We start from the raw sequence: 27,125 nt of genomic DNA on the forward strand, positions 1-27,125 counted from the left end.
TTTATGGCAGTAGCAGTTTTTCTTGTTATTTGCGGTTGCAGGTAATTCCCTAGCATAGGGAAAAGAGTGTTAGCGTTGGTTGTGAACCTTTTGGGTTATGCCTGTATAAAAAAGGAGATTTGAGTTAGTTTGTAAACTTGGAATTTTAGCTTGAGACAGTGTATTAAAAAAAAACAACTACCACCTAAGCAGGGTTAAATCTTTTAGATCTAAGACTCTATGGATAGAGGCAAAGCTATAGCAATGTAGGGTTGAACAAGAGGCCTCAAGGGTGGATCCCGTAAAACCTGGAGTCCAACCGACCCAGCAGGTATCGCGCCAGCGACCTATATACTATCAGGTACGATTGTTTTTGATAGTGTACGATTGCTTTATTAGAGAATGACTTACAATAGATTCTGGCTCAGCAACTGCAAGCAAACTTAGGCGAATCCGACGTTAGAAAAATGGTTCATAGTATGTCTGCAAGACCATCTCGGGAGGATAAAGGAAAAGCTTCAATGGAGCTTGAAACCGGTGTTCATACGGTCGAGCCTAGGAGGGCTAAAATACCTAATATGTCCAATTATAGGCCAGAAAAGTATTTTGGTTGGATGAGTGACCATAGCTCTGATGTCATAGTAGCCTAGCTGCACAAATGGGAAGAGGCTTTTGCTATTTGTGGAATCAGGATGTTTGTTCTTTGACTATTTTGGGGATGAGTTGCCTTATGGGTTAACTCCAGAGCAGAATGTTCAACATAAGATTGAACTTGTCTCGGGGGTAGAACGTGGAAATTGGCCCCCCTTTAGATTAAGTTTTACTGAAGAAGCTGAGATATAAAGGCAACTAGAACAGTACCTCAAGCTGGGGCAAATTCAACTGAGTTTCTCACCTTTTGCTTTGCTAGTGATATTGAAGAAAAAGAAAGGTGATACTTTCCGTCTCTGCATAGATTCAATAGCACTGAACAATATCACTGTTAAGCACATGTATCCAATGGCATGGATTGACGACTTGCTAGATGCATTATATGGAGCAATAAAACCAGCAAATCCGGTTTAGAGGTGAGGATGTGCATAAAACCGCTTTTAGAAGGAGGTTTGGACATTACGAGTTTTTGGTAATGCCATTTGGACTTACCAATGCTCTAGCTATTATCTGAATGATTTACTACGCAAGAAGTTTGTAGTACATTTATTGATGATATCCTTGTTTTCAGCAAAAGTATTGCGGAACATCATGAATACTTAAGAAAAGTGTTCGATACTTTGAGGAAAGCCAATCTGTATGTAAATAAAAAGAAAACTGTGTTGGGCATGGTAACACTTGAATATTCAGGATTCATTATTACTCTTGAGGGGATGGAAATAGATCCAAAGAAAGTTGCTGCGATACTGACTTGGCCTATCCCTTAGAGTTTGATTGCTATGCCATCATACTTGGGATTTGTCCAATTTTATTGAAGACATATCAAAGGAGATTTTGAGATAGTATCGCCTTTGATCGACTCAACTTAGATAAAGACTTTTTGTTTGGGGATAGAATCAACAAGAAAGTTTCAACTCCATAAAGCAAGCTGTGGTCTTGGGTCCGGTGTTAAAAATTGTTGATCCCCAAAAACTGTTTTTCATAGAAATTGATGCAAGTGGCATTGTGGTAGGAGCAATTCTCCTCCAAGAGAAAAGGCGAGTAGCCTTTGAAAGCAAGAAGCTTTCTCCCTCTTAGCGAAATTGGCCAACTCATGAATTAGAGTTGTACGTTGTTATCTATGCTTTGAAAACATGGTGGCATTATTTGTATGGTTCAGAGTTCTATGTGGATGTAGACCATGATACTCTGAAACATTTTTGTAAACAATTTGACTTGCGGCCATCAAGCTAGGTGGGTAGAACTCATTTGTCTAACATGACGATTTGGTACTGAAGAGAAAAGGAAAATAAAGTTGTTGATGCGTTGTCACGCATTATGCATAATATGAGTTTCACGGTGTTAGAGAGTGCTCCTTAATGACCAAGATTAGAGAAACTTGAAAAGTGGACGAGTTCGTCCAAAGCCTTTTGCCTAGGGCTTCTGATTAAACTCAGGGAAAAGGATGACGTGTCATCCATAAAAGGCAAAACCTATGCAAGATATACTATAGCAGATGGTATGCTGAAACGAGATTGCAAGGTAGTAGTACCTAATCAGAGTGATCTCAGGCAGAGGATCGTTCAACATTGCCATGATAGCCTGTGTGCAGGACATCTAGGTGTCGAGAAGACATATGATCTCGTGAAACGAGATTTCTTTTAGCAAAAAATGAAAAAGCGTATTCATGAATATTCGACACATTGTTTTTCGTGTCAAGTGAGTAAGGTAGAGCAGGTGAAGTCACCTGGTCTTTTACAGCCCTTGAAAATAGATAGATGGGAGAGCATTTCCATGGACTGTATAGTTAGTCTGCTCACGACACAAGGTGGATATGATTCTACCCTTCACTTCAGTCCCACTAGGGAGTTTGTTAGTGCCTCACAAGTGGCGTATTTGTTTATTAAACATATATTTCGTCTCCATATCCATAGTGTCAGATAGGGATGTCAAATTTACTAGTCATTTTTGGATTGCAGTGTTAGAGACAGTAAGGATTGAGTTGGGAATGAGTAGTGGGATCATCCTAAAATGGATTGTCAGACGGAAATAGTCAACTAGACTCTAGAGGATATGCTTAGAGCATATGTTTCATTAAGGCAACATACGTGGGACAAGTGGTTACCACTATTGGAACAATGATAAAAAACATTCCTCGACAGGAATGTGTCTAGTTGAGCTATGGTTATAGACTAGCAAATCCAAGTACGGTTTTTAGAAAGTGCCTAGTTCCGTGAACTATGTTGTTCAGATGCGGGAGATGTTAGCACTTGCGAGAGCTAGCATCCGCCAAGCTAGAGCTAGGACGTATGCAGATGAAAATAGATATTTTAGAGAATTTAAGGAAGGAGAAAAAGTTTTTCTTAGAATCCCTTCACACTTTTAGTCTTTGATTGCAGGAGAGTGCGCTAAATTATCACCCCGATATTGTGAGCCGTGGTTAATCCTTAAAAGAATAGGCAAGGTGCCCTATAAATTGGAATTACCAAAGGTGCACCCAGTGTTTGATGTTTCTCGTTTAAATAAGTTTTTGCACCCAGGTGACTCACTAATGGAGGGTGTTGTTTTGCTTCAGGAGGTAGAGGATAATGCAAGGCACAAACCAACAAGAATCTTGGGCCGAGAACAATGCAATTGCGCAATCAGAAGATACCCAGGGTGTTGATTGCATGGCATGGTTTACCTCTATCTGATGCAACCTAAGAGTCTGTATACTAGATGCGGAGAGCATTCTCAGATTTTATCATCGAGGACGCTGATGTCTGAAGAGGGACGAAATGTTATGCTCAAGTTGAGATAACATGACCTCGGAAGGATCATTGGACATTTTCCTTTAGAGGACCAACTTTTGTATTATATTTTAGTGTGCTTCAAGTATATGGTTAAAGGAATCAATGTCAATGTTCTTCGTGAGGGCAAAACGGTGCAGACTAGGTGGTTCTAAGGCTAGGGGCTTAGGTGCACCAAATATGGGTGAAAGCCAAGGGGCAAGTGTAGAAAATGTACTCCAAAAGAGGTGTAAAATGGTGTACGAAGAAAGGGCCTCAAATTATTGACATGTGGCAAGTACAACCATCTAGGGAGCTGAGGGCTTTGTTGTATGCATGGAGGAAGAAAAAGTCGTGTAATCTGACGTTCATGCTACGGAGATGTTGGCTGGGTGGTGTAAGTAGACACCATCGTCTGTGATTTGGAGAACCGAGTTCAGAGTTTCATGTTTTGGTTTTGTACATTTACAGGGAGGGGCGTTAATAAGTGGGGAAAGGAGGGGGATCAACAAAGAGAGGGTGAAGGTTATTATGACAGGGAGAACAAGTGGGGGACCATAGGGAGAGGCCCTCTTACAGCGCTGTTTTTTAAAAATATAACCGATGAAGTCCCATTTAAGATCAACATGATGCTCTTTAGGCTATTGATAAGGCTTGGGTGCAAAATAGTTCTGATATGTGTATAGTACACTAGGGAACACTCGATATTATACGTTACATGTACAGAAAAAGTTGTGTGTGTGTGTGTGTGTGTGTGTGTGTTTTGTTCTGATAAAAGTTTATTTCACAAATAAAAGTGTGTGTGTGTTTTGTAGGGGTGTCGTTCAATTTTAAAAAGTTAAGTTTAAAAGGGATGTGGTTCAGATGTGTCCCCCTTCCTTAAGTTGTGTACTTGTAATAATAAAATGTATTTGAAAAGCTCTTTGCCACTTTAAATTGATTAGACACTTGTTTGCGTACTCTTGCCATCTCCTCCCTTCTCATTGTAGCTCAAGGCTAGTTGCTGCCCCTTCCTTCAGCCCACACAGCCCCCTTTGCACATCCTTCTCTTTGAAGCTGTGGTCAATCCCATGGTCCACACAACGTGTAGATTGTAGAGTATATGCTCTAATATAGTAATTGGTTTCAATTTTGAGCTTTTAGTACAAGTTGAACTTCTTTGTGTATTATTAGGTTATGTGTATGATGTATGTACATCAGTAGTCAACTGTGATATAATCTACTTGATTGTAGTATATTGTCACTCGTCCCTCTCTTTCCCTTTCCTCCCTCTTTTACATCAATTTACGGAGCTGGCATACCTTAACAAATGGCTGTTAGACATAGCTAAAAAGGTAATCATGTAAACAAAAATAAAGGGCTATTAGACATAGCATATGTTGTGTTTTTAGAGTACGAGTTTGGGCATCTAGATATATATAGAGCTTAAATAGTACAGAAGTTTAACCTATGTAAAAGCATAGGTTGATTGGCCCTTGTGGGCCAACTCATGGATGAACTAGTTGTGATTTACTATTTTATGTTAAAATTACAATTTATATGATATTTCTTTCAAAAATCAAGACTTCAATGACAACATTTAGAACTAATTTTTTTCTTTCGAACTTTTATTGTTATTCTAGCTACGTAGCCTTTCAAACAAAGGTAAGCTGAAGCCTTGAATGTCGTGATTCGAGAATATTTAGCTTTGAATTTAAAACTTATCTTTTGTTTTCATGGCTGGTTTTGCAGGTCTTAGATGTTGGTTGTGGCATCGGTGGACCATTGCGGGAAATTGCTGCATTCAGGTCTTGTCACCTTTTTTTTATTATCACAATTTCGCAATGAAATCATTGCCCTGGTCATGATGCTGATTCTAGCAATCTCTCTCTCTCTCTCTCTCTCTCTCTCTCTCTCTCTCTCTGTGGAGCAGCAGGAGGCGGCTAGACCACATGATATAGAGGTTGATCGGGCACAGTGATGCATCACATACTTTTATACATTGGAGTCAGCTCTAGGACACAGCAGGGTCGAGGAGGAGGATGTAACCAAACCTTAAGATACTTGAAAATACTTAAGCAATAAAATCACTGCTATTATGAACTTTTGAGCAGTTTGCAACACACAAAACAGCTTGTGGAACAAATCAAAATATGGCTCTACTCCTTGGAATAGCTTGCAATTCTGGACACCCTTAGACCAAATCACAGCACCTTGGAATCAATTCGCAGCAGGTCTGGGTGCTTTGGAGTAAACTTGCAGCGTCTCTGGGCACCAGGTAGGGCTGGAAACCCTAATCGCAGCAAGTAGATGATCTTCCAGAAGGGCTGGGAACTAGATCGCTGCAGCTGCACTCTCTGTGGGTACTTGTATGCATCAGAGGGTCAAAGATATGATGCTGGAATGAATCACAACTCAGCCTGGGAGGAGTAGAAGTGAATCGCAATAATAGAAAGAGGGGTCAGGGAGAGAGAAAGAATACAAGACACCACACTAGGGCCCAAAAATAAGGGCTGGATCCCCCGAAGGTTTTTATTACAATAGAATAATCTTTGTACCACTGGTTCATGAAAGAGCGTAAGTCTGAGTACAATCTTGAATAAATCTGGGAGGTACAGGGGCCTTTCTTTTATAGACTAGACCTAGCAAAAAGCTAGGGCCTACTTTCTAAAAGCTACTTTTACAAAAGCCAAGCTTTTAGTCTGTTTTCTTCTAAATCTGGTTCTCTGGAGCTTTTAGGCGCCTTTTAATCTTGTGGGCCCTCCTTTTTAATGAGGCACCCCTTGTCTTTGCTTTTTGAGCCTTGTGGGACTTGCTTTTTACACTTTTCTCCCCACTCTTGGGTCCTTTTTGCACTCTCTTAGATCCTACACATGGCACAAACACATTCCAACAGTTTAACCCATTAAAGGTTAGCGAAATGCATGCATTCCTAGTTCTTGGACTAATCCTAGTCCCTTGTGGGCGTCCCCACAGTTCTTTTTTACCAATGCAAAGCAAAAGTAAAAGTAGTATAACTTATTCTAGTGAACCAAAGGCAGTTTTCTTTGACCATAGTCAATTTGATAAAGACTGTTCTTTATTTCTTGGGAGAAATACCAATTGGTGGCAGTGGAGCTAGTTAATATGAGAGCAATCTGGATCAGCAGAGAGACGGTGCTGTCTAGAGAGGGATATCGAGACCACGCGTGAGACAGAGTGCCAAGAGCACATTCTATTGAGGTCCGACCTATCACAACTTTCCTCAAGGGGGGACCGACAGAGACGAGGGTAGAGATTGAGGAGACCTCGTCCCCCGCCACAACGTGAGATAGCTCGAGAGATGTGTTAGAATTATAGATATAATTCAGCAGTGACCAATGTAATATAATAAGTTAGTTAGGGGCACTTTTCCCTCTTTTAGAGGTTTTTCCCCCTAACTGCAGTTAGTTCACTAACTATGGTTAGTGACTACTAAGGTTTTGTCACTAGGACAAAACCTTATCCTTCTCACTTTGTGTTGAACTCTTTTCACTCTATTCTATTGCAACTACGTCTTCAGCTTCCAAGCTTCCTACTCTCTCACTCCCTCTTACTCTCACTCTCTCCCTATCCTTCATTTGGTATCAGAGCAGGTTCTAGGCCTTTGAGCCCTCTGCTCCTTTTCGTACCAGCGCCTTGCCTCCAGCTCCAGCCCGCTCCAATCTGTCCGTACAGTCCGTACGACTGTACGGCATCCTGACGCACGTGGCCGTACAGTTCTTCTCATCGTCGGTCGTACATACCTGCTGACCGTACCGTTTCGCCATTCAGATCCTTACGACGACCGCCATTCAGATCCGTACAGTGTCGCTGTACAGATCCGTACCAGCGCCGTACACTTTGGAAGACGTGTCCGTACATCGACCGCCGTACATCGCAACAGCATCCGTACCTGTCGTCGTACAGTGCCAGCCGTACAGTGCCGTACAAACTGTACGGCATTTCCGTACTTTTCACACTGTCTGTACTGAATCCGATTCAGTACAACAGGTAGCTGCTTTGTTTCGAAAAGAACCAGCATGTGTTTTGTTTTTTTGACAGACAAATTGTGCAGACAGCCATTGTTTGGCCTACATTCTGGGAGCACATTTGGGGCTTTTGCAGTTTTTGCAGAGAATTGCAGAAATTTGGGGCTTTTAGTTGATTTGCCCCTTTCAGGCAGTTTTGGACTCAGTATTTGGGGCTTTTAGCATTGTTACCCCTTTCTGGCTGCAATTTCTAGCCACAAATTGGGGCTTTTGTGTTGGGAGAGCATTTTTTGGAGTATTCAGTACATACTGCCTTTCTTGGAGTGTTTGGAACACTTTTGGCAGATTTTGGAGAGTGTTTGATGCTTGGACAGATTTCTGACAGCTCAAGTACAGAAATCTAAGTTGCATATACAGCCTGTGCTTGGCTGTGTTTTTGGGAGTTGTGCATTTTATTCCCAGTAAGGGAATTCAGCTAAGTATCTGCTTCAATCTCTTTCTTAGATATGGCCCATCAAAATCAGAATGAGTTCCAGTTCGGTGGTCTTTCACAGGAAGACAAATTGGATGGTACCAACTACTCCCTCTGGAGTTTCATGGTACGTAATATTCTGATTTCTCGCAATTTATGGGATTATGTCAATGGGGATGAAATCCGACCAGCAGATATTGCACCTGCTACCCCTCCTCAGCAAGGAGGTGGAAGAGGTCGTGCACAAGGTGCAGCTGCAGGGCAAGTTGTTGGTGCAGCTACAGTCAATACTCTAGAGCAAAAGAGATGGGATTCACGGGATGCCTTAGCCTTGTCATGCATCTCTCTTTCAGTGAAAAGATCAATCATTCCGCATATCCGATCGTGTAAGACCTCCAGGGCAGCGTGGGATATTTTGGAAAGCATGTATGCAGCACGGAATGATGCCAGGGTATCTTTTTTAAAAAGAGAGTTGAGCAATACACATATGGAGGAGGGTGACTCCATGTCAGTCCACCTCACAAAGCTACAGGATCTCAGAGAGCAGTTGTTAAACATAGATGAAATTATTCCTGATTCAGAGATGATTACAACCACTCTGAATTCTCTTCCTGAGTCTTATCTCAGCTTTCACACTTCGCTGAATTTATCATTGAGGGGGGGTGCAAATCCTCGCTCTTTTCATGAGTTGATAGGACTTCTGCTTCAGGAAGAGCAGACCAGGAAAAATTTGGCTTCACGTGCAGGTGAACAAGCTATGCTCTCAAAATTTAAATAAAAAACAAAGGGACAGGCAAAGACAACAGCAAATCAGCCTTCCAGTGGGTCAGGACAGCCTTCACAAAAGGCTAAAAGTGATGCAAGCAAGCCCAAAAAGAAGGGTTTTTGTCACTACTGCAAAAAGCCAGGTCATCACATAGCAGAATGCAGGAAAAGGATTGCAAAAGAAAAGAAAAACAGCTCAGGAATGGCTGTTTCAGATTCAGCCCCTTGTGCATCTGACAGTGGGGATGCTGCAGCCAACTTTGTTGGTCAAGATTATGCCTTTTTATCTTGCATTTCTGATTCTAGGTTGGCTGTTCCAGATGCTCGGGATAGTACAGCCTCTTGCAGTGATGATACATATGCTTTTTTGACTTGCAGTTTTGACTCTTCTACAGATGCATCTGCTTTCAGTGTTGATGAAACACTGAACACATGGTATTTTGACAGCGGTGCATCCAAGCACATCACTTCGAGGAAGTGTCTTTTTACTTCCTTGCATCCACCTCCTGTTGGTAAGAAAGTCACTTGTGCCAACAACTCCTCATATTCAGTACGTGGCACAGGAGAAGTTGAGCTCACTGCAATTGATGGCTCAATTTTCAGACTTTCTGATGTCTTATATGTGCTTGGCATAACCAAAAATCTCCTTTCAGTGTCCACTCTTAACAGAGGGGGATTTTAGGTCATCTTTGAGGATGACAAATGTGCTGTCCGGGACAGGGAAGCTAACTATGCCTTAATGTTATCTGGTACTCTGCTGCGTGGGCTTTTTCAGCTTGATATTTTTGAGAAAAGAGCAGTTCATGCATTGGCAATTTCTACCCCTACAGTTGCCATGCAAAATGCAGAATTATGGCATGCCAGATATGGCCACATGCATTACAACAGCTTAATGACACTTCAGAAATTTTCAATGGTTGATGCATTGCCACCTCTTGAGATACCTCCTCCACATGCCTGTGAAGGGTGCATTTTAGGTAAAATGCATAGATTTCCCTTCAAGAAGGATGGTTCAGTTAAAGCTGTTCGCAAATTGCAGCTTATACACAGTGATGTCTGTGGTCCCATGAGGACTCCGTCATTGGGTGGTCATCTCTACTTTGTCACATTTATTGATGACTACTCCAATTTTACTTGGGTTTATGGGCTGAAAAAGAAATCTGAAGTGTTCACAGTGTTTAAACACTTTTCAGCCATGGTTGAAAATGAAACCGGGCTCAAGATACAGACATTACGCACGGATAGAGGTGGGGAATACCTATCTGCAGAATTTGATGCTTTCCTTAAACAGAAGGGTATTGTGCATCAGCTCACAGTCAGGCTGACCCCTCAGCAAAATGGCAAAGCTGAGAGGAAAAATAGAACCCTCATGGAGATGGACAGATGTATGCTGAAGAGCAAACACATGCCTCATAAATTCTGGTTAGAGGGTTTGATGTGTGCCAATTACATTTTAAACAGGGCTCCACTAAGGCTTTAAAAACAAAAACTCCTTTTGAGGTTTGGAATGACAGGAAGCCTTCAGTGGATCACTTCCGAGTATTTGGATGCCTTGCCTATGCACATGTGCCAGTTGAATTTAGGCACAAATTGTCAGATAAAGCCATCAAATGCATATTTGTTGGATACAGTGCAGAAAGCAAGGGGTATCGTCTCTACAATCCTGCTACACGCAAAATCATTGTAAGTAGAGATGTGATATTTTCTGAAAATTCAGCTCACACTCAGGCTGATTTTCAAATGCCTTCATCTTCAGAAGATGTCTTTCAAGGGTTGCTACCCATTGCTTTGGGTTCCCCTGCTGATTTTTCTGATCCAAATCAGAATTTACAGCAACCTTCAAATGCTTCAGTTCCGCCACAGGATGTCTTGCCTCCTCCACAGGCAGTGGAACAAGTGGTGCAGCAAGAAATTGCAGACATACATGCAGCAAAAACAGTTCCAAACTGGCTGTTACAGACTCTCCGGGAGAGTAAACTTGATGCTCCGTTACCTGGCAGGACTCGCAGTGCAGCAAGGCACATGGAAGGTGCTAATTCAGTGGAATCAGCATATGCAGGTACTCTCCTTGATGAGGAGGAGCCTGCCACATTTGAAGAAGCAAAAGGTAATGTGCATTGGATGAATGCCATGCACGATGAGTTGCAGTCCATTGCAAAAAATCAGACTTGGGATGTTGTGGACTTGCCACAGGGTAAACATGCTATTGGCACACGATGGGTGTTTAAAGTCAAACGGAAGCCAGATGGCTCCATTGACAGATATAAAGCCAGGCTGGTTGCTATAAAGGCTATGCTCAGAAAAAGGGCATAGATTATGAGGAGACTTTTGCTCCTACATCCCGGATGACCACCATCCGATCAGTAATTGCAATGGCTGCACATTTTGAGTGGAATGTTCATCAGTTGGACATAAAAACAGCCTTCTTAAATGGGGACTTGCTGGAAGAGGTGTATGTCAAACCACCTCCGGGTTTTGAAATTACAGCAAATGCACTTCAAGTCTGCAAGCTTAATAAAGCTTTATATTCAGTTTGCAGTATCTCAGGTGAGCAGGTACATGCACAGCCCCAAAACTATGCATTGGCAGGCAGTTAAGCGCATCTTCCGTTATTTGCAGGGCACTAAGTCTTTTGGCTTACTATTTCCCAGGGGGGGTGACTTGCAGATGCATGCCTACAGTGATTCAGATTGGGCTGGTGATTATGACACTAGGCAGTCCACTAGTGGCAATTGTTTCTTTTTGGGCAAATCTTGCATTTCATGGCTGAGCAAGAAACAATCTACAGTGGCTACCTCATCATGTGAAGCTGAGTACAGGGCAGCTTTCACAGCAACAGTTGAATGTGTCTGGCTGAGACGTTTATTTGCTGATCTTCATCTGTCTTTGGAGGGTCCTTCTCCAATTCTCACTGATAGTCAGAGTGCCATTGCAGTGGCAAAGAATCCCGTGTTTCATGCTCGCACGAAGCACATTGAGGTTCACTATCACTACGTCAGAGAGAAGTTGCATGCAGGAGAGATCAGTATGATCTTTGTGTCCACACATGACAACGTTGCAGATATTTTCACCAAAGCGCTACCACGTGAGAAGTTTGAGGCATTTCGCAGTGCCCTGAACTTATATCCGTTTGGTGATTGATCAGCCTTGTACATGACATTGGCACTGCAGGGGGGTGTTAGAATTATAGATATAATTCAGCAGTGACCAATGTAATATAATAAGTTAGTTAGGGGCACTTTTCCCTCTTTTAGAGGTTTTTCCCCCTAACTGCAGTTAGTTCACTAACTATGGTTAGTGACTACTAAGGTTTTGTCACTAGGACAAAACCTTATCCTTCTCACTTTGTGTTGAACTCTTTTCACTCTATTCTATTGCAACTACGTCTTCAGCTTCCAAGCTTCCTACTCTCTCACTCCCTCTTACTCTCACTCTCTCCCTATCCTTCAAGATGCAGATACGAGATATCTTCACAGCTCACTAGAGAGCCACCACTGTGCTGGGCTTTAGTTTCTGAGCCCTAGCTCCGGGATTGATTTGATTCAATTTGTATTTGATTCATTTTGATTTTGCTACAGTTGCTAAGCCCAAAAGAATAGCATACATTAGTACTTAGCAAGGGCCCTAGCGCGCCCTTTGCTCCAGTCCATTGAGGCTTGTATGAGCCTTCTTTTTGTGCAATTTGTCCCACAGGTCTGCAAGGCCTCCTGCTGATATTAATACATCTCTCTCTCTCTCTCTCTCTTTGGGGGTGAAATCCAATTGCTATTGTATTATAAAAATCATTTCTCAAGGAGAGCAGATGCTATTACAAAATTAGAAAATTTCATTGTATGACAAGTATGCAGGATAAGTCAAATTCTGTATGTAGACAATCTTAAAAAGAGTGCTGCAAAGATGCCCAAAAGAAGGGATATTTTGCAATGGATGAGTCACCAAAAACCCTATGGTTCTGATCCTTCCATAGAGTCCACAGTGCCGAATAGCATACCCATGTAAAGAAAAGATCATATCCCGGTCTGACTGGGCGGATCCAAAATAACCAAAAAAGCTTGCCAAAGCAAGCACCCGTGAAGTGGGCCTGAAGTCGTCGTTGCAAGATGAATAAGAAGTCACGAGTGTGAGGGCAATGCCAACACCAACACACACTTTTTTTTAAATAGTGAAATCCATGTCTTTCTATATTACAAGAAACAGTCCCCCAAGTGGGAACATGCAATCACAACATAAAAAAATTTCAATGTAAGACACACGCACAAAACGTTTACACAAACATATGTATTTATGTGTATGCCTACATACACATGCATACATACCTATATATGTATGCATGCATGCAGATGTATCTATGTTTAAGTATTTACATACATATGTATGTGTACACAGAATGCACATAGGAACATACACTTAATATACATACGTTGGCAAATTATGCTAGCATGAGTTTTTTTGTAATGTTAGGTCAATCGTTTGGGTAGTACACATTTGGCGTCATTTTATGTGTCACTACTGCTTTAGGGTCAAATTGGTGTTAGCGCAAGAACCCTGATGCTTGAAAAAATATTCCACAATCATGGAGGACCTCGCTTGCTTTCTAGTAACGTTGTGCCGGTCAGAGAATGAGCATTGGTCTTAGATGTGTAGCTTTTTTGCTCTCTGAAATTAGCTGCTTTGAGCTTTGTGTTTAATGCAATTGTGTTTGAAATATAATTCAGTCTTGTAAGGTTATCTTCTTTCTCTGTGTGCGAGTTTATTCATGATTACGAGGGTAATTGAATGACTATGTTTTTCCAACATGCAGTGGTGCATCTATCACCGGTCTGAACAACAATGCGTACCAAATATCCCGAGGAATAGTAAGTGTGACACAGAGCTGCCTGCCTTCTGAAAATGAACCTGAGCTTTTATTGACTGTATTTTTGTTGTAGTAGGAATTGCAAACTCTGTGCAAAGATTTCTATTTTTCCATTAGACAAGCTGCGAAGCCTTTCTTCCTTTGTGGGTTTAGTTGTTTAGCTTGTTGTTATTAACGTTAAGAGTTCTAGAAAACGTTCAAGTTAAGTGACCATATTTTTGACGTATAGGAAAAGGCATCGCATTACAAGGATGTAGTTTTGATGCTATAGACAGTATTTATCTTAATTTGTGTGACTTGCACCTAGTTGTGGGTGGTGGAATATGATTGGGAAGGTTGTAGTCACTCCATGGATGATTGTCTACATGGACACACACACGTGCACACACATGCCTTCCTACCCACCTACCTCCATGCCCACGTGCAGGTCCCGCACATGCATAAATTAGTTCTACAGTTGCCCCCTTCACCTTGTGTCATTCCACCAACGAAACACCAATTATGTTAGATAGTCAGACCAAGAGAAATCCCATTGATCAAATGGTCTTATGTCAATGACACAAATGATTTATTGGGAATTTTCAAAATTTTCTTTTTGCAGCGCTTTTTAAATAGCTTTATCCATTGATCTGGAGAGAAACAATGGAGAAGTTGGATGTTGCCTTGTTAACTTGAGGACAAATGGAATGATACACGATGTCAATGTGTTTTGTTTTTCCACGGTCTTTTGTATTTCTAGCGTTTTGTTGATGTTGTCACAAAAAATCATTGTATCTTCTGCTTGGGTTGAACCAAGGTCACCTAGAGGTCTCCTAAACCACAAGCACGTCTAGATAGAGTAATGTACTTTTTTTTTTTTCTCCAAAGAAAGGAACCTTCTATTAATGCTTGAAAGATTTTCATACAAGATAGCAGCCCCGAAGGTGCTGAGTATGGAAAAAAAACCCGGAAAAGGCTGAAAGAAAAACCGGCCTGTTCCAAAGAAACCCAACTCACTGCCTAGGAAATCTCTAGAACTGGGGCTAACAGCCAAGTGGGGGGACTATACAACCAGCGAATCCCTCACGGATTGAAGATGTAGAAATCACCTGTAGGCCAAGCCTTGCAGAAACGAGCACGCCTCTCGATAAGCTTGGAGTCCCGTGCTCCCAGGTGGACCGTAGAGTTTAAATGATATCCTGCCATATGGCAACTAGGGTAGCCGCGGGTGGAACTGGGTGCTCACCCATCACAAGACTGCAGCGAGCCACCCAAATGTTCCAAGCTGTGATGCTAGCTACCACCTCCCAGATACTGTCCTCCTTAGGAGGAGGAGGAGCTAGACTGTCAGGGGGGACTGCCTCGTGGAGTGCGATCCTCTGGATGCTCTAACCCTGTATCCGGTAGGTTGGGGAGATCTCATCAATCTAATACGCGTGTCCTCCCTCTGTCAACCAAGCCACCATCCCCCAGGTGTAGTCTCTATGAAGACTCTGCATACGTGTCATGATCTTGAGGGCTCCCATCCAGATCCTTGCTGCGCTATCAATACCCACCTGGCATCCGAGGTATCTTGTTTTCTGGACTCGCGGTATCCATCTGAAGCCAAAGTCACTCCCCCACTCCCGGATCTCCTGTGTCTCCTCAAAGCATGTGAAAAAACCTATAGATTTCGTTCAGTTGATCTGTGCCCTCAAGGCCTCACAATAAATAGCCAGGGCGCCCCTGACTCTCTCCATACTTGTTATGGTGCCCTCAACATACAAGGCCGTGTTGTCTGCAAACTCCGAGTCAAGTAGCTCCTCCTCCTGTCTGATTGGGAGCTTCAACCCATGTGAGACCCGTCATATGTGATCTCAAATAGTAGCCCAAAGCCTCCGCCAGAAACAAGAAGAGGAAGGGAGCAAGTGAGCAGCCCTGGCGGACTGAGTGAGAGAGAGGAAAGGCCTTGCGTGTGTGTCCTCCGATAAGCATCTGGCCAGAGCTCCCTGCATATAGCGCTGAAACTCCTTTGACCCATCTGTCTGAGAAACCCAATCTCCTCATTGTGGCCTCCAAGAAAGACCACTCCACCTTGTCGTAGGCCTTCTCAAAGTCCAAGAGGAGGACGGCCAACGGTTGTGACTCCTCTCTGGACTAATCCACTACCTTCTAGAATGTGAAGATGTTGTCCAGGATGCTACGCTCCTGGACAAACCCAGTTTGTGTGTCATGGATGATGTCTGTAAGATGGGGTCGTAACCGCAAACTCAAGACCTTGGCTAGGATCTTATATGCAGTATCAAGCAAAGTGATCCGGCCTCCACTGTCGAATGTCTGACCTATCTCCCCCTTTCAGGATCAAACAAATAAACCCCTTGCTCAAAGATTGAGGGAGAAGGCTTGTGTCAAAAATCTCTTGGCAAGCTAGACGGAAAGGGGTGGAGATAATCTCCCAGAAGTTTCGGAAGAAGGCCAGAGTCAAGCCATCCTCACCCGGGCACTTCTAGGTCGGGAGAGCCTTGAGGGCTTCCAGAGCTCCTCATCTGTGAAAGGCTCCTCAAGTTTGCTGCATAAATCGTGCGAGATTACTGGTGGAACGTGATCCCAAACTAGCTCTCGGGCCACAAGACCAGCTGGGGTCATCCTCTCCATCTGAAAGAACTGGCTGTAGAAACCAGTGGTCATGTCCAGAATCTCCTGCGGGTCAGTGTGCATGATGCCCTACGAGTCCCGGAGACGCTGTAGCTGTGTGCCTACCGATCAGGGCCTAGTGGTATGAAAGAACTGCTTTGTCATCTTGTCCCCCTGCTGCACCCATCGGGCCCGGGAGGAATGATAGGAGAACTCAGCCCGTCGCACCTCCGTGTCTTGGAGCTTGAGACGAGCGCTCTCGAATTTGTCATTAAGCCAGTGAAACACTGGGTCTTGCTCCTTGAGCCTCTCGATGGAGGCGAGGTCTCTCCTCAAAGCCCGCTCTCGCTCCTGAAGGGTACTTCTCCGCCGAAGGGCGTGAGCCTGCAGCTCCTCACTGCTCCTCTGAATCGCATCGGCTACCCACGTAGCCCTGCACTTACACGGTGCCGTCTTTGACTGCTCCCAAATCCTTGCCATGACTTGCTGAATCTCCTCATCCTGCCGGAGGTCCTCTGGAATGCGGACCCTCTTATGGGGGAGACCTCGGCGGGGCTGATCCAAGTGAAGTACCACTGGAGAGTGGTTTGACATCGTGGTACCTACCAGAACCCCGGTAGATCTGCTTCTGTGTAGTGCCCAGTCCCCAACATAGAAACGGTCCAGTCTCTCTAGCAATCCATCGTGTCTCCTCTGTCCAAAGGAGAAGAGAAGGCTGCCAGGTGTCTTGCTGAAATCTGGTTCTCTCCATGGGTCTTTGCCACTGATCATGAAAATGAACTGCTCCCAGGTGCTACGCTCTGTTGCTAGCATCTCAGAAAAAGAGGCTCCGCCTTGCTTGTCTTCCCCAAACTCCAGTTTGTTGAAGTCACCTCCAACAATCCAGGAGTCTACATCCGGAAGACACTCTGATAGCCTCCTCCAAAAGGTCGGGCAGTGCTATCTGCATGCTGGGGCATACACGTTAAGGATCCCGATCCTGGACTCTCCCGTCCGAACTCCCATCCAAACTGCCCGAACTGGAATGAGCTCGCCTTGATCGTAGACCTCTGGGGCCAAAGTTTGTGAGACTGAGATGCAGACCCCTCCACTCTGTCCTACCGCAGGGGACCACTCCTCTGGACCTCTCCTTGGGAGAAGGTGAAGGCGTCGTCTGATGTCTGAAGCTGAAAACATGTGCTCCTGAGTCATAAGGATGTCCACTGCCCGTCCTACCACTACCCTCTGCAACTCCTGCCGGAGTATCAGGTACTGTGGCTGGCTGCGAACACGGTCGTGGAGCCCGTGTATGTTCCAACTCACTATGGTCCAGCTCATAAGGACGGGGGAGTCAGGAACAAGGCTCTCCTGTGAGTGGGTGCCTGTCCCAGAAAGACTCCTTTGTGTGATTTTGCCGGGGGTTTAGAGGGCGAGTAGTCAGTATCTTGTTGGAACTATCGGAGTCCTAGTGTGTGTGGTCCTAGAGTCCTAGGAGTGTCCTACAGTTGTGTGAGTGTGAAGAGTCTTGAGGCCACTTGTGCCACCTCATGTGGTAGGTGTGATTCCTCCCCTAGATTATAGGATCTAGATTCTCTTGTGTGTGACCTCATCTATGAGGTGTCAGTGTGGGAAGATAAGGCTTGCCCAGCCTATAAATGAGGCCATGTACTTGCTAAGATTCAACAATCTATCAACATCAGTTCGTGCCTCAGCTCTTGTCTCCAATCATGTGATTGAGTGTCTCTCACCCTCTCCCCATTTTCAACAAATGGTATCAGAGCTCGGGTAGCTCCACGTACTATTTCTGCCTGCCATCGCTCAGCCCTTGAGAGTATCCTGCACCACGATTCCGGAGGAGCAACACGCTGTCACGATTTCTTCTTTTGCCATGGAGAAAGTCCCTGCGCATTTCTACACGCTCCCCAGCTCAGTTTGTCGCCTGCTTCTGCAACTGCGTCTTGTGGAGATGAAGCCACATTGAAGCAGTCGGCCTCCCTCGCAATCTGCTCACGCATCCATCGCGGCCAGGAATTCTGCCCGCCATCTCCACGTTGCTGTCCAGCAGGCCGTTCCAGTTCTGCCCGCAGTCTCTATCCCAAAATTCCTGATGGCTGCTTCAGTTCTGCCCATTGCTGCTGTCGCCCCTCAGCTCTCTTCCTTCCGCCCCTGATCTGTGCAATCTCCAGCAGCAGCATTCTGCCCCAATGCCCTGCAAACAGCCCGCCGTTCTTTGCTACGATTTGCTGCCCTGACTGCTCGAACTGAAGTCAGGCCGTTTTACTGCTGCTGTTGTTCGTGATCTTGTTCGTGATCAAATGTCTGCTCCAGCTTCATGCCCACGATAAGCTCCAGCAATCTGCCCCTGGTCTCTTGATCAGTTCACGAATTATCTTGCTCCAATTCATGGCTGCCCATGGATTTAGTTTGTGGCTCCCTGCTTCATTGGTTGCTGCTCATTTCCTGCACGAGGTATTGACTTTCACAAGGTTCCACCTCTGAATTTACTTGTTGACCCGATTCTCTACTATGATGTTTGCGCCACGCTGAAGCTCCTACGACGGGCGACTCTCTCATGCCATGCTTTCTGAAGACGCTATCCAAGTCTGCATTTTTTCAGCCACGATTAGCCCAGCTTGAGTAAACATTGTAAGGGATTTAGACACTGGCTATAATAACAGCTAAGACCTTCCCACCAATGGATAGCATAAAAATCTCCTCGTTCATCGAGAAATTCTCAGGGAGCAATTTCCCAACTTGGCAGACCAAAGTCCGGCTTCTTCTTATGCGAGAAGGCATATGGAATATCACCAATGGCAAGGAGCCAAAACCCCAAAGTGATGATGCTAGAATCAGTTGGTGGGAGAACCAAAATGATAAAGCAATGGCTATCATAGGCCTAGCTTTAGCTGACAACCTTATCCACCATGAGGATTTTGATAAGACTGCAAACGACGTTTGGGAAAAATTAGAGAATTTGTTTGGAAATAAGATCAATAATTCCAAAGTCTTTCTCAAACAAAAGCTCTTCAAGCTCAAGATGAAGGAAACTGAAACCCTCAATGAACACTTGAGCAATCTTGGGTCAATTCTCCAACAATTATCTGCCATCCGAGCCATTGTTGAAGATGATGATCAAGTTGCTGTACTTCTCTCAAGTATTGAAGACATTTCCAAGTACAGTGAGATCCTTGCTGTCCTAAGAGTTAGCCGCAATATGAGATTTAAGAATATGGTAGCTCATCTCATTGATGAGGACCGTAGGCTTACAGAGAAAGCAGAATCTTCCTTTGAACCTGACAAAGCATTCTTTCTCAAGAATAAGCCCAAGAAGAAAGGAAAACCCCTTAAATGTAATTACTATCAGAAGCTTGGCCATACAGAGAATCGCTGCTTCAAGAAGATGGCAAAGGTACAAGCCAAATAACATGCCAATTTGGTTGCAGAGCAGAGCGAGGACGAAGACGATGAAGCTACACCTTCTAGACATGAGGAACAAGCCTGCACTGTTGCTGTTTCTGGTCTATGCCTCCATGAGGTGATATATGAAGAGTGGGCTTTCTAGAGTCGTGTGTGTAAGGTACTCTGCCTTGGGTAGTCCCCCTAAAATGATGTAATAATTTGTCATTTTGTGTGCCTTGTCCTATTAAAGGCTCCACTTATTTCCATGTACCCAGTTAGGAGACAGGGGGGTTGTTATGTCTTTCCTTTATCAGGCCTGGCCGAGTTCCAGGATGTTGGTGTACTCCCTAGACCTATGAGTTGGTCATGCATCCATGCTTAGATTTGAGTCTCTGATCACGTTGACACCTAAGCCATGAGAGTGCTTGGTTCAACCTCTGAATTATGCTCAGCTGTTAGCCTCTGAGATTGCCTGGGATGCACAGTTTGGATGATGTCATAGTTTCTCACCCTAGCTCCGAAGGGGGGTTTGGAACTATTGGAGTCCTAGTGTGTGTGGTCCTAGAGTCCTAGGAGTGTCCTAGAGTTGTGTGAGTGTGAAGAGTCTTGAGGCCACTTGTGCCACCTCATGTGGTAGGTGTGATTCCTCCCCTAGATTATAGGATCTAGATTCTCTTGTGTGTGACCTCATCTATGAGGTGTCAGTGTGGGAAGATAAGGCTTGCCGAGCCTATAAATGAGGCCATGTACTTGCTACAATTCAACAATCTATCAACATCAATTCGTGCCTCAGCTCGTCTCCAATCATGTGATTGAGTGTCTCTCACCCTTTTGCCATTTTCAACATATCTGAGCGTTGTCGTACTGATCTTCCGTGCCCACTTCATCATGAAGGAGGCTTCCCCCCCGAACAGCTGCGCACACTTTGGAGGGGCCAGAAGTGTGCTTGCTCCACCTTTGCCTCCAGTGGCAATCTGATAACTCTTGTCGCCAAACCACACACCGGCTCCTCGCGTGTGAAGCTCAACTGAAAGTTCACCTCCGCACCATGGGCGTACCAAAGGTCTAGTCCATGTGGCCCCATCCACTCATCCATGAGGAGTGTAATCTGATTTTCCAAAATAGCATCGAACACCTCCGGGGACCATTTCTCTACCCTTGTAGAGGCAAATGGAAATCTCCAAACGGGGCGTGTCAGAGACCCCACTGCACTAATCAAACCCCCCTTTCGGGGCTGAAGGACCATGAGCGTCGCCTCCAATGGTAGAGGATAAGAGTCTGGAACCTCCAGATAGTTCCAGGGCCCTAACCTCTAGAAGTCCCGCGGTAAGGGACGCCCAGGTTGGAGGTTAGGGGCTGCTGACTGGGAAGACGAGCCTCGTCCCTCAGGATCCCTCCCTAAACAGGCCTGCTGTTGCGATGAGGAGGTATAACTTGCTGCTGAAGTGGAGAGGGGGACAACATGAGAGGGAGCGGTGGGGACGCGGGGGATAGAGGGAGGGGGGCGGGTGGTGAGGGTTACTATAGGAGGGGGGGCTGAGCGGGGAGGGGCGGGGGGAACCCTGGAGGGGGAGGGGGAAGCGAAGAAGAAGAGGGGAAAGGTCTGGGGGGGGGAGGGGGAGGAGAAGGCAAGGACCATAGGGCCCCCCTGCTGGTCAGGCTCGTCAGGGCTCTGGATCGGCTCCTCTGCGGATAGCATCTCCGGCTTCCGCCATCGCCGCATTTGGAGCTCCTGGGGCTCGCTGCTGCTACAAGGGTGAATCGGAGGTTGAACCTCCGAATCTGGAGGACCATTTGGATGGGCCGTGGCCCCTGTCGCTGGAGGAGGTGGTTGCTTGGGTTCTTTGTCTTTTTAACTTGGGTCCAGTCCCCTTTTGAGGGGGTAACCCAAGGGGTCTTAGACTCCTGCTGCTCCTGGCTGAGAGGACATTGGGCCCGGGCCTGCTGACTCTGTCTACTCTGCGGAGAGGGGGGGGACGCACGAGGGAGGCGGGGCAATCTCTGGCGAGGTGACCCATTTGTTTGCACCAAAGACACTAGCCTGGTAACCCAGAAACCTCCACCCTCTGGCGAAGTGTGCCCCCTTCAAGGGTCTCGAGAAGGATCAACTCTGGGCTCTCAACCACCAGTCTGATTGTGGGGACTCCATCATTTACTAAAACTGAGGCGGCTGACTCTGGCTGGGACTCCAGCACTGTGCCAAATGCCCGACCAATGGAAGGGAGGATGGCTCGATACTCCTTGGGGAGCCTTGGGAAGCGAAGTGTAACCGGGAAACGTGGAACATGGTGTGTCTTATCCATGTCCTCCACTGTGAACTCATGATACCACGGAAAGAGGTAAACAAGATGTGGGTCGAGGGTGATGGGGCTCTGCTCCACAAGTGTCGAGGCAGTGTCAGGGGAGCTCAGTTGGATGAGGAAAACGCCTCGTCCATAGATGGTGACCTCCTAGATGTGGTCTCCTTCTAATGCCAAGCTCGCTTGGATCCACTCTCGCATTTGTCTCCGTGTAGGCGTGAGGCCCACAATTCTGCCCATAAGCGCCTTGTCCTTGAGGGACTGAATTGCTTGCTGTATGTGTTGCTTGTTAGCTAGGGAAAGAAGAACCTTAATGGTCGTGGGATTCGAGGGTGCTGCCATAGAGCCCCTCTGGTCAGACCAAGGGTCACCACCAAGGTTTTCTTTCGCCTTAACAAGCACAAATGCCCTGCAGGGAGGAAGAAGAAAAGGGAGAAAAACATTAGAGGGGGAGGTGGAGACGAGGCGGGGTAAGGATAGAAGAGGAAGGAGGGAGGCAAGGAGGGTGGAAGGTGGAGGAGGAGGGGGGGGACGAGAAGGCGAGGAGGGAGAGACTGCGAGGGCAAGAGGCAAAGAGGAAGTGGGAGAAGGAAGCCGGCGGAGGGGGGAGGAGGCAACGGATGAGGGAGATTGACTTAGCCATCCCTGAGTCTTGGTGGGAGGGACTCTAGATGTGGGATGGACAACAGATGGGTTGTAAAGAACTAGCCTTCTCGAGAATGCAAATGTATGCAATGCATGCAGAATTTGAATGCCAATTGGCCCTCGTGAGAGTACTTGTTTCTATTTTTCGACCTACATGCAAGGTGGGAAAGAGAGGGCGGATGAATACAATGTGGTCGAGAGAATGCTACGTGAGATTCACAATGAAAGGGTGATACCCTTTCATTAATGTCCCTTGAGATCACTCAAGTTCCATCTTTCCATTTACGCCTACCCGTAGCCTATGACCCATGCATCTACCATTCAATGCACCTTAATGCACCCTTCCCTTCCTATTGCCACTAGGACCTAGACACGTGTGTGCACATTTTTATTAATAGAATAAGTATCACATGTCCAAATTTGATGCCGCCTAAAGCAGTGGTTCCAACTCGACTAGTCCTATCTACTCAGATGATCCATCACCATAACAAATTGGTCGGTGTCCATCATAAATACAAATACATGTTACACCATTGGCGTATAATATATAATAATGTTTTAATGTCTACTAATTACGGATTGGTGATTTCTCTTGTCATGACTCTCCCTCCTGCTTGAATAGACAGAAGTCCTCTTCTGGATCCTCTCTTGTCTCTCTCTCTTGCGTACACTTTTCTCTTTTACTTCTGCATTTGCATCTCCTCTTCATAATCTGCAAATAGTCTTCTCGTGGTGGTATACGATCTCTTCTGAATCAGAACTTAAATCTCATCTTCAAGTTCTGGTTCCTCTGTATGCTGAATATTCAAAATGCAGAAGTACCACTGTAGTGCCTCTTCAATATCTCTTCATGCTCAGAACCCTCTTCTGAATACGAAGTTGCTGAAATCTCTTTATAGTAACCTGCTCAATAAGCTGAAACATATTCTCAACAAACTGGTCAGTATTCAAAAGATGTTCTTTCACCCAAATGTGTTATTGAACTAGGTAGACCTTGGCGATAGTTCTAGACGCTCTACACAGAGGAGAAAAATATTTATTTTTTGTCCATACTCTACAATGAATATGCCTACTCTCTATTCAGTTCACACATCCATACACCAGTGTTGGCTGAATGGTTAGCATTTACTCTTGGTTCTATGTTCACCGTAGAGTCTTGGGATGAGGAGGTTGAAGCCTCACCCTCCTGCTTGGATGCTTTGCCTTACAGAATTCGTTTTGGCAACTTTGGCTAATAGAGTAGGATATTTATGCCATGGATGCCCTTGCTTATGTTTCTTACATCCGAAACATTTATCCTCCTTAATTAGCTTTTTCTTCTCATCGTCAGTCATGGAAGGAAATGGTATCCATCCAGGACATGATTGGCTGTTAACATTTGGTACAATAGCTTTTTCCTTTCCTTTGTTGAAGGGTTTACGAGTATTCAATTTCCTCTCAGCAATCTCAGCCAATTTAGTGAGGTCTTTCAAGGTGGTTGGGTTGAACATTTCAACCTCATACCTCACTTTCGGGGTTAGGGCTGCTAAATACTTCTTGCTTCTATCATCCTCGCTCTTCTCAGGTAACTCTAAAGAGAGTTTCCAGAAGCTAGCTGTAAATTCAGCGTTACTCTCGTTTTCAAATTGCCTGAACCTTTCCCAGTAGAAGGTCAATTTTTCTTCATGCCTTAGAGGCATGAAAGTGGCCTTAAGCTGCTCTACAAATTTGAACCATTGAAGAATAGGCTCTTTTCTCGTTTGTGATAAGGACCACCACATCAAAGCATCTTTTTGTAGATGCAGTGTAGCAAGAGCAAGTTTCTCCTGGTCGGTTGATGGGTAAAATATAGCTCAAAATGGCGAATCCAATTGAGGCCTCTCTTGCTCCATCATACTTTGGGAACTCTATTCTCTCGCAAGGTTGAAATTTGGCTCTCTTCGAGGGGTTACTTAAATCGTCATCTCCAAAATTCAGCACTCTTTTAGTCCCTAATATTGTCATAATGGATTGTTCAATCATATGGCTAAGCTGAGAAACCAGCTAATCAACGGGAGACTCCTCTCTCCCTCTTGCACTTGGATTGTAATCCATGTGTATGGGATTTTGAGTTAAACGCGTAAACTTAGCGCCTTGCTCTTTGATGGATTCATTTCTCCCTTCCCTCAAGAGATTCTTGAAGGACAGATGAAGGTAATTCTATACGTGGGTTATCATACTCAATATGTGTGTAATTCTCATCTACATTATCGTCTTCAAGAGGAGGTGATGGTGTTCTCTCCCTATCTCCTTTTGGTAGTGGAGGATAAAGGACAAGTTCATTATTAAATATCCCTTCTCCTTCCATTCCTTCCTTTTAGTAATACAAGAGAGAAAATGACTAGCTGTAATTTCAGAAAAGGGGTTTGTTTTATAGCCAAAGTCAAGTGTTGTAGAGTTGGTGGTACTCATCTGACTCCCGCTTTGCTTGTGTCGAAAAACCACTTCAAATGACCTCTTCTTCCTTCTCTTTAGGCTTTTCTGCTTGTATTTATGCTGTAAACTGGTGCGCTCCGTTTGGGCTACTTATTTTGAGTGGATTGGAGCTCTAGATACCGTTATAGGGGGTGGATCACCCCCTTAAAATCTTGTTCCAATCCGACTTTCCATTGGGGAGAACGGTGGGGGGGGGGGGGGGGGGGTCTTTTTTCCTCACAGTTTAAGGGTTTTACGGGTCTATTCGCATGAGAGGGGGTCACCCCGTTAGGACACCCCATTCCCCGTCCAAAGGCAAAGAAAAAATCAGACAATGCCCTTATCTCAGGAGTTCCAAATTTGAACCTTCTTCCAAATTTCAAAGTCTGGCAGCCATGCTTCCCCTGCATTCAGCGGACCAAATTTCGGTGTCCGCGCCCCCGCTTTCTTGCGTACAGCAGCCCTTGCCTTCGCGCAGGGGTTTTACTCAAGGGCTTGTTTCGCGTAGAGTTTTCCTGGGTTCGTGCGAGGGTTTCAAGCATGCTACCTTCCGTCCGATTCTCCGCACACGTGCCTTCCTGCTGCAGTCTTCTGCCACGCCTTCCGTTTAGTCTCCTCTGTACTCCACCTTTTCATATGGCTCTCTTCTGTGTTGGCTGCTGTCCCTCACGCTTGCGCCCTCTCTCGTGGTCACTTCTTCTCCTTCTCTTCCCATCCCGTTGGTGGACGTTGAAGCTCTGATACCAAACGTGAAGAACGAGCCTTCTCGAGAATGCAAATGTGTGCAATGCATGCAGAATTTGAATGCCAATCGGCCCTCCAATGGGGAAGAGCGCCCTTGTGAGAGTACTTGTTTCTATTTTTTGACCTACATGCAAGGTGGGAGAGAGAGGGCGGATGAATACAATGTGGTAGAGAGAATGCTACGTGAGATTCACAATGAAAGGGTGTTACCCTTTCATTAATGTCCCTTGAGATCACTCAAGTTCCATCTTCCCATTTACACCTACCCTTAGCCTATGACCCATGCATCTACCATTCAATGCATCTTAATGCACCCTTCCCTTCCTATTGCCCCTAGGACCTAGACACGTGTGTGCACATTTTTATTAATAGAATAAATATCACATGTTCAAATTTGATGCCGTTTGAAGCAACGGCTCCAGCTCGACTAGTCCTATCCACCGCCATAACAAATCGGTCGGTGTGCATCATAAATACAAATATATGTTACACCATTGGCGTATAATATATAATAATGTTTTACTGTCTACTAATCACAGATTAGTGATTTCTCTTGTCATGACATGGGTGGGTTAGTTGTCTCTCGGACTGGGGTCCCCTTGAGGATGATGATCCAATGAGGCAGCAAGCAGCCTGGTTTCTCTCATAGGGCTTGGATACTCCAGGCACTCATTGAGAGAGACCCAGAGATGGACGGGAGTGTGGATGGGGTTCATTGGCAGATGATCAGAGTGGTGGGCCAACTGGGGAAAAGGTGTGGCACATTGATCCCCCCAGCATCCCTGAGTAGGATGCCCCCAGATCGCACCTCTGGCTTTGGGAAGGTAGGCCTCTGAGGGAGGTCTAGTGGGATCCGAGAGAGTGGTTTTGGCCTTCTAGGATCGGCCTCACCGAGTAGATGGATGAGGTGCCTTTTTTTTTCTATACCACTCGGATTGGCAAGAGGCTTCAGATGGACTCTTCGACATGGACCCCTTCGAGGGTGAGGCATTGGGTGACCCAGAGGGTGCCCTAGGAGGTCCATTCTAGGTTTTGGACGCGTCGATGGTCCAGTTTGCGGCCAAGGAAGATCTCCTACTTCTTCTGGCCGGCTACCCACGGAGGCTAGTCTTTAGGCCCGTGGTTGGAGCAGATGTGGGTTGATCTGTTGCTCTGTTGGTGTTTTGGAGACGATCCCTCATTGCCTTTGGAGCTATCATATTGCAGTGAGGATCTGGATGGGATCCCTCATGATTATGACCCTTAGAGGGACTACACTTGGGGATGGTGGCTTGGTTGATTGAGGGAGGTCACGCGTTCCAAATTGATGAGGTCTCTCTAGCTTACTTGATACAGGGTCAGAGCATTCAGAGGAGAGAGCTCCATGAGGCAGTCCCTCCTGATAGCTCGGATCCTCATTCCACTCTGGAGGATAGTGTGTGAGAGGTAGTAGCTAGCATCACGGGGTGGAACAATGGAGTTGCTCGCTATAGTCTGGTGATGGGTGAGCATCTGGTTCTACCCTCGACTACCTTGGTCGTCATCTGGCAAGATATTATATACACCTTGCGCTGATTCGCTAGTTGTACAGTCCCCCTACTTGGCTGTAAGCCTCTG

At 45.4% G+C, this 27,125-nt stretch overlaps 1 protein-coding gene across 1 annotated transcript in view; it reads left to right on the plus strand.

The window, feature by feature from the left end:
- The window catches only part of SMT1 (sterol methyltransferase 1), an 86,769-nt gene that overhangs the window by 14,598 nt on the left and 45,046 nt on the right, over nucleotides 1-27,125 (plus strand). Inside the window, exons 5-6 of the mRNA XM_087382556.1 lie at nucleotides 5,109-5,164; nucleotides 13,384-13,438. Coding sequence (XP_087238682.1) covers nucleotides 5,109-5,164; nucleotides 13,384-13,438 — 111 coding nt within the window. The remainder of the gene's footprint in view (nucleotides 1-5,108; nucleotides 5,165-13,383; nucleotides 13,439-27,125) is intronic.

This window comes from Dipteris shenzhenensis, chromosome 12, assembly GCF_047967505.1.
Source record: "Dipteris shenzhenensis isolate YYH24624 ecotype China chromosome 12, Dip_SZ_1.0, whole genome shotgun sequence".
NCBI classification, from domain to species: domain Eukaryota; kingdom Viridiplantae; phylum Streptophyta; class Polypodiopsida; order Gleicheniales; family Dipteridaceae; genus Dipteris; species Dipteris shenzhenensis.